Source organism: Oryzias melastigma, linkage group LG6 (assembly GCF_002922805.2).
Source record: "Oryzias melastigma strain HK-1 linkage group LG6, ASM292280v2, whole genome shotgun sequence".
Classification (NCBI taxonomy): Eukaryota; Metazoa; Chordata; class Actinopteri; order Beloniformes; family Adrianichthyidae; genus Oryzias; species Oryzias melastigma.
This window is the reverse complement of record NC_050517.1, coordinates 1,260,713-1,277,515: the sequence shown is the minus strand read 5'-3', so window position 1 is coordinate 1,277,515 and position 16,803 is coordinate 1,260,713. Positions and strand designations below refer to the sequence as shown.

The 16,803-nt window shown below is 41.9% G+C and overlaps 1 protein-coding gene across 1 annotated transcript in view; it reads right to left on the bottom strand.

Moving 5' to 3' along the window:
• Positions 1-6,017: 6,017 nt before the first annotated feature.
• The window catches only part of ankrd27 (ankyrin repeat domain 27 (VPS9 domain)), a gene marked incomplete at its 5' end in the record, with an annotated part of 24,501 nt that continues 13,715 nt past the window's right edge, over positions 6,018-16,803 (bottom strand). Inside the window, 15 exon segments of the mRNA XM_024282170.1 lie at positions 6,018-7,265; positions 8,085-8,148; positions 8,214-8,289; positions 8,367-8,460; positions 8,528-8,701; positions 8,771-8,890; positions 9,534-9,728; positions 10,797-10,913; positions 10,983-11,027; positions 11,105-11,221; positions 11,835-11,888; positions 13,606-13,803; positions 13,914-14,006; positions 15,891-16,006; positions 16,079-16,161. Of these exon segments, the coding sequence (XP_024137938.1) occupies positions 6,993-7,265; positions 8,085-8,148; positions 8,214-8,289; positions 8,367-8,460; positions 8,528-8,701; positions 8,771-8,890; positions 9,534-9,728; positions 10,797-10,913; positions 10,983-11,027; positions 11,105-11,221; positions 11,835-11,888; positions 13,606-13,803; positions 13,914-14,006; positions 15,891-16,006; positions 16,079-16,161 (1,819 nt within the window). The 3' untranslated portion in view covers positions 6,018-6,992.

Sequence of the window (16,803 nt, the reverse complement as noted above, 5' to 3'; positions counted from 1 at the left end):
TGTGGGTTTTCTCTGAGCACTTCAGTTCCCCCCACCCAACCATAATTAAGAATTATTATTAGTTAAATTTGTGAATTCGGAAACAAAAAGTGTTGCAATTCTTTACAAGCTAGTAGCAAACAAAAAAATCAGATTCTGTAATACAATAGAATAGAAAGGAAATTAGGAACCAGTTACCACCTCTTTAAATTTCAGTCACACAGAAAGAATTGCAACACACCAAATTTTTCCCCTCCGTGAACTGCCACCTTACCGTGGTGGGGGGGTTTGAGCGCTTGAGTTATCCTAGAAGCTAATCTGTCCAGGGCTAATACCCATGGTATGATGCCCTACTACAGATGGGTTCTAGGTGACGAGCCAGACTAAGAGCAGTTCAGAATCTCCAAATGAATCAGAGAGACCAAGGTCCAGTCCCAAAACACAGATTGGAGTAAGGACAGGCCTGGAGCTTGGGGCTTGCAGATGAGGGTCTGGTCAACTAGATGACATGGGCAGGACCAGCTCTGGGCATAGATGACCTAGGCAGCTGCCTAGGGTGCCATCTGCTGGAGAATGCACCAAATCTCAATGATTAGGCTATATATTTGTACCAGCCTCAGTTTTTCAAGCAACAGTGTCACAGATTGATGCGTTTCTTAGTGGCAAGGCCCCAGAAGTGGATGAAGTCTGGCCCAAGTACCTAAAAAGTGACACATTTCTGCAGAACTTCGTGGCAGTCCAGAAGTGTACCACTGGACTGGCACACAGGGGTGATGCTTCCACTTTTCTAAAAGGGGAACCAGAGTGTGTGTTCCAACTACTTGGGAATCACACTCCTCAGCCTCCCTGGGAGAGTCTGTTCTAAGGTACTGGAGTTTGACCGGTTGTCAAACCTCCGATCCAGAAACAACAGTGCAGTTTCTATCCTAGTCATAGAACAGAATCTTTGTTTCCTTTCAGCTGTTCCCGTCAGGGGTCGCCACAGGGAATCAACTTCTTCCATCTAAGCCTGTCTTCAGCATCCTCTACTCTAACACCAGCCACCTTCATGTTACAGCTGGGCGATATAGCCAAAAAAAAATCTCGATTTTTTTTCATTCCAAATTCGATTTTTGATTTAAGTCTATTTTTTTCCTCCCTCCTTTTATTTTTTTAACAAAGGTTACAGATGATAGAATATTGTTAACAAAAGTTATTTTATTTTAATATGTCTTTTGGAAATTGTTTCAAAGACAAAGTGAAACTAAATACAAGCTGTAAAAATGTTTATATAACAATGCAGCAAGTGTTTTTTGAGCTACCACTAGCTTAAACATCCTAAAAAGAGAAATAAAATAATCCTTGGGCAGAACACTTTGGGTAGCAAAAGCCTTCAAGCTGATTTTGCTGTTTGTGGTTTGATGCTCCAAGTTTGAAGTTACAACTTCAGTGACCAAAATCTAGTTTTTGACTCAATAAAAAAACCTAAACATATTTTTTCACTGAACAAATGATTACATTATTTTACTAAGACATTTACATGTGTATTAATTAAAAAATATTTAGTGAATGCAAACAGAAAGGAAGACACAACATAAAAACAACCTCATGTAAAAAAAACAGTTTTTCCAAATAACTTCTTAAATCTTTGATCAGTCTTTGCTCTCTGGTTTTCTATGAATGCCTATGAAGAGTTTTATTTCATCTGCAAACATCATAGTCCATGGTGATTCCTGTCTAACCTCATCCGTCAGTCTGTCCATCACCATTGCAAACAGGAAGGGGCTCAGAGCTGATCCCTGATGTAATCCCACCTCCACCTTGAACTCCTCTGTCACCCCTACAGCACACCTCACCACTGTCTTACAGCCCTCATACATGTCCTGCACTGCTCGGACATACTTCTCTGTCACTCCAGACTTCCTCATACAATACCATAGTTCCTCTCTGGGCACTCTGTCATAAGCTTTCTCCAGATCTACAAAGACACAGTGGAGCTCTCTCTGACCTTCTCTGTACTTCTCTATCAACATCCTCAAAGCAAATGTTGCATCTGCTGTTCTCTGTCTTGGCATGAAACCATACTGCTGCTCACAAATGTTCACTCTCTCTCTATCCACCGTATTCCTGGGGCCTCTCATGTAAAATGGGTTATGGGAGCAACTTCCGGAATAGCAACCGGAAGTTACACGGCTCTATTTGTTTCCACTGAAAGTTGTCTGTTTTGTTAGCTTTAGCGGTGCATACAAACTTTAAAAGCGTGTTTTACTTAATCATTCATTCATTCATCTTCTTGACCGCTTCTTTCCTTTCAGGGTCGCGGGGGTGCCAGAGCCTATCCTGGCTACTGATGGGCGAAGACGGGGTTCACCCTGGACAGGTCGCCAGTCTGTCGCAGGGCCTCAATCACAGATCCATTTACTCTCACATTCACACCTAGGGGCAATTTAGAGTCACCAATTAACCTATGAAGCATGTTTTTGGACGGTGGGAGGAAGCCGGAGTCCCCGGTGAAAACCCACGCATGCACGGGGAGAACATGCAAACTCCACACAGAAAGGTCCCAGCCGGGATTCGAACCGAGGCCTTCTCGCTGTGAGGCAAGAGCGCTAACCACTGCGCCACCATGCATCCAGTGCTTTACTTAATCCCTCAAAAGTTTCAAAAATGTCTTTGCGCAGCTCAGGTGCATGTTTTGCAGCTCGTGGTTGTATTAACAACCAAACTAAATTACATTTGTGGAGCGTTTTGTGGGACCTGGGCCGCTGATGAAGAGGGGAGTGCAGCTGCCCTCCTCGGTACAGATATACCGTCTACCGGGCGAGGATGAAGTCTGTGGCTGAAAATGTTAAATCTTAAGTACCCACCGAAGACATAATATGTATGTTTGTTTCATTTTGTGGATAAAGTACACACGGAGGAAAATTCATATCCAACATTATGGTCGGGTTACTCCAGAACACCAGAGAAGAAGAGACGCCGGGTACTGCAGAGACCTGACAGCAGCGCGGTTAAGTTGGTTTCATATTCCACATTCGTCACACATTCAGCGATGAACGGCAATATTTCTTTGCTGAAAAAACAGCAATAATGTTTTACTGAGAGATGATAAAACAATCAATGTTTCACATGACTCGTTTTCAGTATTCATGATCCACGTAACGAGCAGACCACCGCAAACGCCGCTCCAACGTGAGTGGAGCCGGAGCGCTTTGCCCGAGCTGCTGCTGAAAGTAATGTGGAATGTTGATTGTTTTATTATCTCTCAGGAAAAACGTTTTTGGTGTGTTTTAGCAAAGGCGATTGAGGAATATTGCCGTTCATTACTGAATGTGTGACAAATGTCGAATATGAAACTAGCTTAACCGTGCTGCTGACAGCAGGGTCACAAGAGCAGAAAAAATATTTGGTGTGTAATCGCTGCATCTCCTGGTATCAGATATTCAAAAATTACCCATGTTTAAACCACAGCTGACTTTGTCAAAACATGAAACGGGCAAAAGCTGCACCGCGCGATGCATCCCTCATTGGCTCTCGCAGCATATAAACACAAGCTAACTCTGGCAGATATAGGCAGAAATAAAAAAATCTGATGTGAACTTTTAAGATTGTTCATAGCTTCGCCACCTGCCGCAGCTGAATTGAGAAAGTAGCGAATAATGCTACTATGTGTTATGTTTTTTAAGGTCATCATGAGAAACCCACAGTTAAAAGGATCCCCCCACCTTCCCCTTTTCTTCACAAATCTTTTGGCATCTTCTCAGCCGACAGGAGCAAGTGCAGCTGCAGGAGGCGCTATTTCACTGGTGTCATAAAACTGTAGCGCGTATTTTTGTTTCTTTTTAATTGCCGCACCGGGCAACAGTCCGAACGACCCGATGCTAAATCCAATGCTGTTTTGTCAGAGTCTCTGAGACTTTAAAGTCTCACACATCACACAGTTTGTGTTAAAACTGAGCAGTGTCAAACAGCTCAGAGCTCTCATCCAGTGTTAATGAAAAAGTCAAATTCTTTCATGAAAATTGATGAGGAACTCCCAGGAAAGTACTAGTCCTTTCCAAATTGTTGGGGGTCTGTTGAATCCAACCTACCAAATTTCATACTGCAGCTTCAATATCTGATTTCTGTTGATCTTAACAAGACATACATTTCATTATTGAGGTTAAAAATACCCTTAACTGTAATAGATTATTTTGCAACACAGCACTCAAACTGTCAAGGAAGCAGTCTGCAATAAAAATCCCTCTGCTAGACCATGTTGACCAAATAAAATAATAAATGATGCAAGGATTATTTCTAAAGGTTTACTTTTATAAAGCACTTGTAACACCCAAACCACGTATATCAATAACCAGCTTTTGGGCTGCTGTTACGTAGGAGCATAGACTGTATATAAAATAATTTTATTTATTTTTACAGTCTATGCGTAGGAGTGTTCATCCTGTTTATAGACCAGCTATGATCCAACGCGCAGATCAGAGGGGGGTAGATGTAATGGCCACTTTTTACTGTTCTGTGAATAAATTACCTCAGCTGAAAATCGGGACTCTATTGACCATTACTTAGTAATATTAACATTTTCAACACTATCAAAGAGGATAAAAATATGAACTATTCAATTGTTGTTGGGTGGGGTTAGCGCTATGCTAGCTCCACCGCGTCACCGTGTTAAAACTGAATACCTTTGATGTTTATAAAAGTTTGAGCGCTGGTTTTTGATATCCGTTGTTGGTAAGAGTATATTTACTACAGAAAAAAAACGAAAAATAATATTTTGAATGGACTTACCCCAGCTTGGTGTGCCATTGCTGAAAAAGAAATGGCCCTCCCGATCCACCGTCCTCTGATTGGTTGATTTCCGACGAGAGCTTCCTGGAGCTACCTGGCCCCTTCTTACTGCAAGTTAGTTTTGGCGCAAATAACTCGCACGGGGGTGTGTCAAAAGTCAGAAACAATCTCCCAAAGCGTTTGTGTGAAACTTCTACAGTAGAAAATTGAACCAACAAGTGAAGATTTTTTTCAACACAGTCTTACAAGTTACTTTTTCCCCCACGACCTCAAGTTAAATCTTGTGTGTGTGTGTTGTGTGTGCGACTTTTCTTCAAATGTAACATTTTTGCACACCAGTTAAGGTTTTTGCCTATAGCAAGTTACCACATTATATTCCACAGGTACACATTCTCACATGTCCCTTTTTTTCCTACTTCAGAATCAGTTTTACATGTGTGGTGAGTTAAATGTGTGTGATTCCAGCTCATGTGTGTATTATTTGAGTTTGTATGTATAAATTACTTTTAAGGACAGGAATCAATGGAAAAAAAAAAAAAATTAATCGCAAACTTGGAAAAAAATTAATCGCGATTAATCAGTATGATTTTTTTTTTGGTCTCAGTATTTGCAGACCACTCATCATCAGCAAATAATCATAATGAAATCAAAGGCGAAACTCTAAATTTAGAACATTTATTTTTAATCACTGCTGTCAATCAATTACAAAAAAAATCAGATTAATCACACTTTTGTGTTGAGATTAATCACGATTAATTGCAAATTTTTTTAGGTAAAATTTTTTTGCACAATATGACAAATAGTCTGCTTTTTGTGAAAAAGTGATCTGAAACACAAAAATAGCAAGAATAAAGTTCTTAGAACTAATATACATATATCTATATTTCTTTCTATCCATCTATCTATATCTATACCTCTGTGGGTGGTTTCTCCTCCAAGCTCGGCTCTTCTACCAGAGGCCTGAGGAGCTTAAGAACTGCGCCTGACATCTGACTTTTGTTTAAATGCAGTTTTGTGTGTGTGTAGCAGGCGACTGGTGTGTACTTTTAAAAGATTTCCATGTGTAGTTTCAAGTTGTTGTAATTTAAAGTTTTAAGTGTGAAATTTGTATTTTTCTTTTATATTGGATCTTTTGTACATTTGAATACACAATTGCAAATACATAAAGTTATGCACAAGTTACAAATCAAGAATAACGCACACACAAATGAGATGAAATTACTTTCTGTCCATACTTTCTTCTGCCGCCCTCAAAAAAACACAAAGCCAAGTCTGAGTACAACCTTCTTTTATTTATTACCTTGAAGTGAAATAAACTGACTCCATGAAGTGCTTCGTAGTGTTTTAAGTGTTAAATTACACCATAATTAATTCTATCAGAAGAATGATGCAAAACTGAACCATGAAATTGTTGTCAATAAACAAGTTTATTGTGTCTAAGTGAGTTAAATAAGGCACATTTACATTTTTGTACGTTAAACCTGCAGATTAAAACTGTTATTCACCTCCTGTTTCTGTGACAAACCCTAGAGGGCGCTGCTGAACTCAGAGCATCCTTTCTCCTGTCTGTAAACACACCTATGAATGAGATGATTCACTTCTCACCGGTACCATATCTGTTTCGTTTCACTCTTGCTCAGTTATTTGGGTGCTGGTCCCTCCCCAATGCTGCATTCAAAGACTGTTGGCCATCACAATTATGTTGGTGCTATGATCAAAATGTGTAAAACATTTCAGGATTTCAGAAGTTCTGGACTGGAGTACTAAAACAGTCGGAGCAGAGGAGACAGGTTCAGTTGTGGACAACGCAGTGAAACAGAAACAGCTCAGAGGACGTCTGTGCAGGATGCACTCTGAAGGTAGCACAACACCGCCCTCCACAGGCCAGCCTTGGTGCTACAAGTCCACTGTTAAGATCAGGTTTGGTCTGTGAGTCAAAGCTGATATCCAGCTGTAGAAGAATTTCAAGTTTGTTATCATCCCTTTTTCTCTGTAAACTAATCTTCTGCTTCATTCGTGCGAGTCTGAAACATGAGGACGTCCACACAGCAGCTGTGAGGGCGGAGCCAATGACTGACGGCCCTGACAACTTCAATCACCTGACAAACTCAGGTGAAGAGTTGAGGAGTGTGTGTAAGTCAGGGGTGGGGCTTTATGACTCCATGTATGTGCTCCTTGGATGGCGAGTCTGTGGTGGGGGGGGCAGCTCCAGGATGGTAGGAGGGAGGGAGAGAGGGAGGGGGGGTCTAGCCCATCAGAGGATTGGGGCCATCAGAGCTCTGAGCCTCTGCTAGCAGAGAGCCTTCACTGATGCTGGGGGGGTGGGAGTCGTCTGTGAGGTCGCTGCATTCGGACATGCTCTCTGTGGAGTTTGGAGTGGGAGGGGCCTCAGGTGGCTCCAGTGAGCGCACTGCAGAATCCAGAGTGTGACAGCGGGTCAGAGGGCGATCTCCTCGACGTGAGGGGCTGCTGATCTCCATCGTCTCCCCCCGCCTCAGCCTCCTTCTGCCAGGATCCTCCTTTAGGATCAAAGGGAGGAGTCTAACTTTAGAGTGGGTGGAGCCATTAGACACATCATCATCACAAACATTTAGAAAAAAGTGAAGAGATATTGTTTTTGTGATGTTGTTATATAAAACAGCATATTAAAAAACTGGAGGAAAAAAAACTGCCAAGGCAAATTGACAACTAATTTAGTGGAAAATTATTATTGAAAATTTTCACAACTTTTATTAGAACATTTAGGAAATCAGACGCAACTTCCAGCTTTTTTTGCCTCAATTATAAAAAAAATGCACATTAAATTGTGGAGGGACTGTACATCAGTACTGACTATAGAGTTTCTCCGTTTTTACATTTTTGGATCCTGGTGTATTATGGGATTTTTCTTTGGCTCTCTTTGGCTCAAAAAAGTTGAAAACCACTTCTTTAGATGCTGGTCTTGATTTGAGAACAGGCTTTTTAAAGCTAATCTTCAACATAGATTAGCTTTGAAGTTAGAACCTCGGTGAACATATCAGAACCTCCAACAAATCAGCTGTTAGCCAAAACAGCAGTGATGCATAAAGGGTAAAAAAAACTCATTTACAGCAACATTTAAAATTAACTACATTAAAAAAATCAAATGCTAAATCTATGATAAAAGCAACAGTTTAAATGGTGGATTTTGATTATTGATCTTCTAAAAATACATTAAAAATACATTGGCACATTAGATCATTTTATGAAATGCGTAATCTTATTTTACCTAAATAATTTGATTTTAAAGGAAAACTATTATGACTAAAGTACATTTTTTGCAGACTCCACCCCCCTCTGACGTGAAGGATGAAGTGTACCTGGGAAAAGGGCAGCGAGCTCCTGGGAGGGGGTCCACTCCAACCTTTCCTCATCTGCTGCATCCTGAATCAGAGTTCACATGTTAACAGGCGGAGGCAGCTTGAACCGGACGGCCTGCTCACACCTACCTGCTTGTTGGGGGGGCCAGCTTCTGCTTCCTGCCGTTGTTATCTTGCAGCCTCAATCGCTGCACAAACGAGTGGGCTGCAGGGGGGCAGAGGGATGGGGGGTTACTTTACAGACTTGAGATCATGAAGACCAAAGTGATGTGTTTCTGTTACCCAGGGTTCCTCTAGGAACAGACAGAAGTTTGAGGGGTTCGGCATCAGTGGGGAGTCCGGAGGCTCTCTGCAGTGCTCTCAGGATCTCTGTGTTCTGCAGCACGAAGACGTCAGAACCCCCCCTCAAACAAAGCCGTTAAGATAAGACAAGGGGCATGCACCTTTCCGCCAAGCTCGTAGGCACAGTCCAGTGGGGTCCTCTGCCTTCTGTTCCTGAGGCCTGGGGAGGCGCCCCCCCTCAGCAGCAGCTCCACCAGCGCCAGGTGCCCCCCCTGCACCGCCTCATGGAGAGCAGTGTTTCCTTGCAGGTTGGTTGTGTTCACCATGGCATTGCTCTGCACACACGTTAAGCTTCAGAACATTCTGCCCCCGCCATACTGCCCCCCCCAATCCTGAGCGTTTACCTGCAGCAGCATGCTGACTGTTTCCAGGTGTCCAGAGAGGCAGGCTTGCATGAGAGGCGTGTTTCCATGGCAATCCTTCTTGTTCAGCTTAGCATTACACTCCAGCAGAAGCCGGACTACCTGTGAGAGCAAACACAGATGTGGTCTAAACCAAACTTCCGGTCCCACAGCTGCAACATGCTACAGCGTTCTTATTCTGGTGATCATGATGAAGTTAGAATCAGGAGGACTGCAGCTCGATGACTTCAAACACCTCTCCTCAATCTTTGAGCAGACAATGCCTGACAAATCAGTCCACCATCAGGCTGTACTGGCCTCTGTGACCCACATGAGCAGATGGAAAATGTCCGCCTACGAGTGAAAACAACAGTCTGACGAGAAAACAGTGTAGTGATGTGAGCTGTGAAGCTATTTTTATACATTCTTACAATAGTTTTAGTGAATTTTACAACTATGGTTTTAGGACAGTTGTTATTAATATTTTTTAACATTTTAATGGCTTTTTAACAGCTCCATACTTTTAATAGTTTAAATCAAACTTGTCTATTGCTGTTATTACTTTTATATCCTTTTTTTTTTACATTTTCATACTTTTAACATGTTTGCTTATGTTTGGAGCAATTGATGAATTTTGCAAGTTCTTTCGGGATTAATAAAGTTCTTTTTCCGCACCAGCAGAGGCCGTTTCATGTGGTAGGGGTGTTTCTGCCTCTGCTTGCTCATCATTGCCCCAGATTCAAAAGATTTTCCAAAACCTGCGTACCTGAAGGTGGCCGTTCTGGCTGGCGAGGTGAAGCGGTGTTTTACTCTGGTTGGTGCGGGCGTTGATGTTGGCGCCACGGCGAATGAGCATGGCGGCTAAGGCGGAGTGGCCATGCAGGGCAGCAACATGCAGCGGCGTGAAGCCATCAGCGTTGCAGCTGCTGATGCCCAGAGCTCCTGCTTGCTGCACGGACAGCTAGAGAGGAAACACATGCAGGTGAAAAGTCGAAAACTTTGCAACCAACATTAAAAAGTTTGTAACAGAAAAAGTGGAAGGACAAAATATGAAACATCATCACACTTTTGTAGTTTCTGAGGACAGTGATGAATAGACTACAATTTTTTTTCCCCGATACTTAACGATCCACTAAATTCTATTCAATTTTGAGTTTACATGCTTTACACATTCAGACACACTTATTTAGAAATACATTATTAATCTATACACATATTTTGAATCTATATATATATTGAATATTTTCATATTAATTGGATCCAGTTCACATACTGTAAAATGTATTAGTAAAATAATGAGATTGTTAATATTATACAGTGTTCTAACAAAATGTTCAGATCATTAACATTGTTAACATTGTTCTGCTTCTCATGGAGGACGTTTGAGATTGGCCACTAGGTGGCGCTCGTGCTAAAGCATTATATGTTTTTCAAGAAGAATAAGCAAATAATTATATAAAAAATGTGTTTTAGGCCACAAATGGTTACTTTAAAAGTTGTTTTCCTAACAGAGTTTGGAAAATTAATTCCTGTGAGTTATAAAGATGTTCATTTAGTCAACAATGTATGTTTGCATTGACCAACTATTATACATTATACCAACCCATTATTCTTAGCATCAAGCTGGCGGACTTTAGCTGAATGTGCTGGATCGATCTCTATTTTCATGGATCGATTATTGATCTATTAAGCTTAGATTGATAATCGATATTGTCAACCCACCCCTAATGACTAAAACAAGCAATCAAAGATCTTGTTTGAGTCACTACTTTCAGGTCTTTTAAAATACATTTATGTGTGTCTGTGGTGGTCCTGACGAAAGTATTTTTGCTTTACTGTTACTTCTTTCTTTAAATTGACTTCACAGGAGGAAATGTTGAGCTTTCAGGCTTTAAAATGATACAAAATGTTATAGTTGATAAAAATTTACCTAAGCTATTTGTATAAATATATGTTCACCAATCAGTTTTACAGCCGATGGGGGTGTTTAAGCCCCGCCCACTTCCCCACCACCAAGGCAGCCACTGACCCTCTGAGAAGGAGCGCAGGTCGGGCACTGACACAGCGGGTGGCAGAGTGACCCTTCACCCCGCAGCAGTCCATCCTCCTCCTCTTCCTCGTCAGCCCACTCCAGCAGATAGCGCACCTGAAACACATCCAGCAGCTCAGAACAGACCCGCTGCTCCACAAGAGACCAGGCTGGTCAAGGACTCACCATCTCCACGTCCCCGTCGGCGACGGCCAGCAGCAGCTTCTCCATCTGTGACACAAACAGACAATTTGAGGCTGCGGATCAGAGGAATGAAGAGGGAGGGTGGGTGGAGGTCTGCGGCCCACCTCTCTGTGACTGACGCGCTCCGCCTCTGGTTTGACCTCTGACCCCAGAGAGGACGTGCTGGAGATGGAGGAGCGCCGGCTGCTGCAGTCCGAGGCCAGGGGGGAGTAACTGGGAGACTGGGGGGACAAACACTCTGTTATAAAGCGAATACCTTCTTGATCTTCTGTGGTGGGACTGAAGTGTACGATTGAATGCCCCCTCCCTGATGGGATGCCTTCACACAGAGCAGTGAAGACTGATTTAAGCCAAGAATCTGTGATCTGAGTAGTTGTGCATCAACGTCCCACAGGGGATGTTTGGAGCATTCTTTAAAGACCCACTCTCATGAAAATGTTCATTAATGTTGCATTTTTGTCAGGATATTTATAAAAAAAAATTAAGCTCAAAATCACATTAACAAGCTTTTTTTTCCTCAAATCGTTGTGAATCAGGAGCAGATGAAAAAATACTGTTTGATAAGGAGCGTTTTTGTGATGTTGACCACCAGCTTTCTGCTCCGCATGGAGGAGAGGAGAGTCCCGCCCAGAACTCAGAGGTGAATTTCTAATAAACTGTTGCTGCTCTGCAGAAACTATGTTGTAGAAAACAACATAGGTTTTCTGATTTTGTCAGAAAACCTATGTGTAAAAGCAGCATTATCATAATTAAGGAATGTTTTGAAAATATAGCAAAAGACGATCGGAGTGCAACTTTAAACAGAATGCAGTTCTGAGGCGGAGAGACACTTACATCCACACCACTGCGCTGATGGCCGTTTTGAGTGGACTGCAACAACATGAGAACCTGAAACAGAGGAGAATGTTGAAAAATTTACACGACTTCAGGTCCAGATGTGAGAACTACACGTCTCCTGCACTGCTCCACAGAGCCAGTCCTCATTCCATGAGGCTGTGATGAGCAGACAGCTGTCAACACTGCAAAAACAGGCGCCTTACAAAAAAGTCAAAAATTCTTCACCTATTGGCAGATTATAGTATATAAAAATAAACAAAAAGATCTGCCAATGCCAAAGAAAAGTTCCTTAATTTAAGAAAAACAAATTCTAGACACCAAGAAATTTCTCAAGCTAAGATTATTTTGCTTTTGAAAAACTTTCTTGATCAGAATTTCATTCTTGGAGGACAGATTTTCTTGGAACAAGAGACTTTCTTAAGATTCCGTTTTTGCATTGAAAGTCCAGTTTAGTACACATTAGCATGAGAGCCAGATTCTTGTTCAAACAGAAGTTCATGTCTCAGGGAGGGCCGAAAACTCAGTTCACGCCTGCCTTTAAATTTCCCTCTGTATTTTTAATTTGAAAAACTATCTGCTCACTTATTTGGTATCATTTTAATCAGCACAACCTCACCTATGTGACACTATCTTTATTTTGTCATTTTCCCATTTTGTATTCACAGACTAGACATAAAATCATGCAAAAACAGAACATCTTGTCTGGAAAAAAGTGATTAATTTTGCTGTGGAAACAACAAAAATGTTTAATGAACCATTGTTACAACATAGCATAAACGTTTTAGATGTAATTTCATAAAAACAACAAGAACAAAAAAAATCCAGGCGAAATTAACAGATTTCTTTGGGACACATATATAAACAGTTTCTGTTGAAGGAGCAACATCACAGACCTCACAGGTCAATGATGTGACCTTTTTTGAGCTGTTATACAAACAGTAGCTGTACTTCAGTCTGCCTGTGTGGCTACAGCTACCAGTGACCCCCAAACGATAAGAATGTCTCTCCTGAAAGCACTGCTGTCCATTTCACATTTTTCCTGGAATTCTGTTTTTCTTTCTTTTTTTCCTCATATGTTTTCCTTATTGTGTTTGTAAAGAAGTGTTAAAGGAAATGTTTTTTTTTGGTAGACGTTGTTTGATCCAGCTCCAGTGGAGGCGTGTCTGTCCACTCTGAACTGCTCGCCTCTTGTAATGGCAGGGTGCTTTCGCAGTGAATCGCAGAATTTCCTTAATTTTTAGACAATGCAGATGCTCGTTGTTGTAGAAAAATTTCTGTCTGTCCCAATCCCAAAATAAAACAGCAATTGGTCTCCTCGTTGTTGAATTTCTAAAAGCAGACAGCTCCGTTCTGCTCCGTCCACCAAAGCGGATCTTTTGCACTGTAGCTGTTAGATTGACGTTCATCTTCCGTCTTATTTATTAAGGTGAAAGATCACTTTTGTCCAAAAACTGCAAATAAATGCCATATTCTCTCTTTGATTTAATAAAATGTCAATCACAGAATATCCAATTAAGTTTAAGTTTATTTTAGACGTTTTATCACATTGATCTCACAGCTGCACGGCAGGACGCCTGAGGACTTCAGTCGGTTCCTGAGGGTTAAACCGATCGGGACTGAGTTAGGTACTAACAGTTTGGAATGTTTTAAGTAAACTAAATAGAATTACACATCATTTCATTGTTGCCTGTTTGTATCTTGGGGGATGCTTCTGTAGAGAATCGTTCATCACTGGACCTGACTGAATTCATGGCCTCGGCCTGCTGACCTTGGAGTTGAGGGCGCACTGCAGCGGGGACTCCTTGTTCTTGTTGAGGATGTGCGTGCTCGCCCCGTTTTCCAGGAGAACCAGGATGATGCCCTCATAACCCCAGCGTGCGGCCAAGTGCAGCGCCGTGTCGCCTTTATCGTTCTGCAGGTCCAGGTGGCACGTCTGTACGTCGTAGTAAACCAAAGCCTTCACACACTGCAGCCAGGAACACACACCACAGGGGGGGGCAGGAAGTTAGACCAAACTGATGACCCACAGAAGAAGATGAAGACGCGTCTTTTGAGTAGGAGGTCACTCTGACGTACGTCTTCGTGTCCGTACATGCAGGCGAGGTGCAGTGCCGTGTTGCCACTGTTGTCCTGAGCGTCAGCGTTCGCCTTGTAGTGCAGCAGCAGCAGCTGTACCAGAGGAACACACACAGGTCATAAAACTGTCAGAAATACATTCCAGCAATCCTGGAGGACCATGAAGGGCCAGAAATAATCTCTACTTTCACTAAAAGCAACTCTTCAGCCCCGAGCTTTGGGATTCCCAGTGGTGCAGCATGTTTTTGCACATGACTGGATTGCACTGCTGACTCTGTCTCTGTTCTGAGGACTGGAATCTAGATGCATATTTTGAAGTGAATCCTTCAACGACGTGAGTAAAGAAGTCGGAGTCTCTGACTGACTTCATGTTTCCCAAATAATGATCGGTTAATTTGAACGGAGAGAGATAGAAAATCACAAAGAAAATCAAGAAATTGACATTAAAAAATTTATACGACTGTAATTGCATTGTATGTACCATTAGAATTTCTGGTTCAAACAGACCAGTTAGTTAGACTCTTCTAATCAACCCGTCACCTGCACTGAAGACACCTGTTTAAACGAACCATCAGTCCATCAGTCAGACTCCAAACTCCCTGCTTAAGAAGGCACATGTACAGGCCATTAACACCTTCATGATTCCGAGAGTGACTGGGAGAAGCTGCTGAAATCCGATCAGACCAAACTTGAGCTCTTTGGCATCAACTCAACCCACGGTGTCCAGAGGAAGAGAAATGCTGCCAATGAACCCAAGAACACCAACCCCTCTGTCAAGCACGGAGGTGGAAGCTTTATGCTTCAGGGTTGGTATTCTGCACAGGGTTACTTCACCATGTGAATGGGCGGAGCCATGTATCATCAAATCCTTTTCCTCCTTAAGTCAGGAGGTTGAAAATGGGTCATGGATCCATCTTCCAGCAGGATAATGACCCAAAACATACAGCTAAGACAACCAAAGAATGGATGAAGAAGGAGTCCAGACAGTCTCTGGACCTCAATCCTATAGAAAACCCATGGAAATAAGCTCAATTACTTAGCGACAGCCACCCAGTCTGAATGATTTAGAAATTATCTGTAGCGGGCAGTGCAGCGTCTCACCTGAACATGTTCTACAGATAATAAATATTATTTTAAATATTGAAATGTTCCCACAGTTTCAAAAAAATCAATTAGTACACAATAAATATTTTGTTTAATTTTACCTGTTTTATTTAGGATTCATTTGGACATTAGGAGGTAAAGGGAAAAAAGGTGCATTTTTGAGTTTACTCTAGAGACATTTGGTATTTTCAACACGATTTCCAAGCATTCTTTAACTTTAGTTTTTGTAGACTTGGTATGAAGACATGTAAATATAATCAGAAACGACATGTTTTAGTTTTTTGCTCAGAGATATTTTATTTTTATAGATAGGCCTCAATGAGCTAATGATTTGATGCAATATATGTGAGAGTATATTTAATCTTTGAAGAAATGAATACATGTTTTATCAATTATGTTTATAACTTTTCAAAAAAGTAATTTTAGGCTTTAAACTTGTTAGTTTATGTTGGCTTTTTTTTCCACTTTTTACTGATCCAAAAAATGATCAGAACCGTGTCTCTAAAACCGTGAGTTTTGTGATCCGTTACACTCCTATTAATAAGGGTTTTATAACAAAGGACTAAATATTTCTAACAAAGTGATCAAATACTTATTTCCCTCAATGACATGCAAATAAATTGATAGAAATTCTTTAAAGTGGATTTCTTGATTTTCTATCTCTCACTGTTTAAGTGAATTTACCATTAGGATGACAGACTGTCAGTTTCTTTTCCTACAAAATCTGAGAGGAAACAAATACTCCAGTGTATTCGTCAGCCATAAAAGCTCATGTGATCATCAGACTGAACACGAGCATCAGCTATGTGTGAAAGCCAGTGATGCAGGCGTCTAGGCGTGCATATTCAGAGTATGAAGCTTCAGTGTTCTTACAGAGACTCCCTGATACCCTCGCTGGCATGCCAGGTGGAGTGGCGTCAGGGCGTGGTAGTCTGTGGCGTTCACCTGGGCTCCTTTGTGCACTAGTCGGTCAATCAGCTTGGCCTGACCTGAAACAGTAGAGAGACTTTGAGAGAAGGTCTGTGACGGCTGGAGCGGTTGATGCCGGTGCGGCGGCTCACCACAGATGGCGGCGGCGTGCAGGGGGGTGTATCCTCGGTCGTCTCTGGAGAACGGCGTGACAATGGCCAGGTTGTTGAGCCGCCTGAAAGAGAGTCAGAGGGAGTTTTCTGGGGCGTCTGAGCTGAATCGTCCCAAAATTCTACATTTAAAGAGGAAAAATTCTAACAAACATGTCTAACCCTTAATACCAAAGCTCTAGTGTTTGTTCTTAGATTTGCAGTAACTTTTCGGAATCTACTGGATCGTGTTAACGGTTAAAAACTAACAGTATATTAAAAATGTTTGTGTTTAAGCACAAGGGTTAACAAATCAATAGAGGTAGTTACATCTGCAAATGCTACAAACTTCTACCTTTAACAAGAATACCCATCAGCCAATCAGTTGGCCCCACACCGGCCCTGTTTAAGGACGCTATAAAGCTGCTTTAAATACAGATCCTCAACAGGAATTCATACTATTTGTTAACCCTTCATGCAATCATAACAACCTGATCTTCACAATCCTAACACATGAAGATGACTCCAGGTATTAACACACTGATACAGGTAAAGAAGTGGAGAACAGACAGTGCTTGTGAGCAGACACTGACCCTGACAGCTGGGCGTCACAGACGTCACAGGAGCAGAGGGGGTGACACATCCGGAAATCTTCATCAGCCTCGCCCTCACTCAGCAGACGCTCCACCTCTGTTTCGTTTCCATTGGCTATGTGCTAACACACAAAC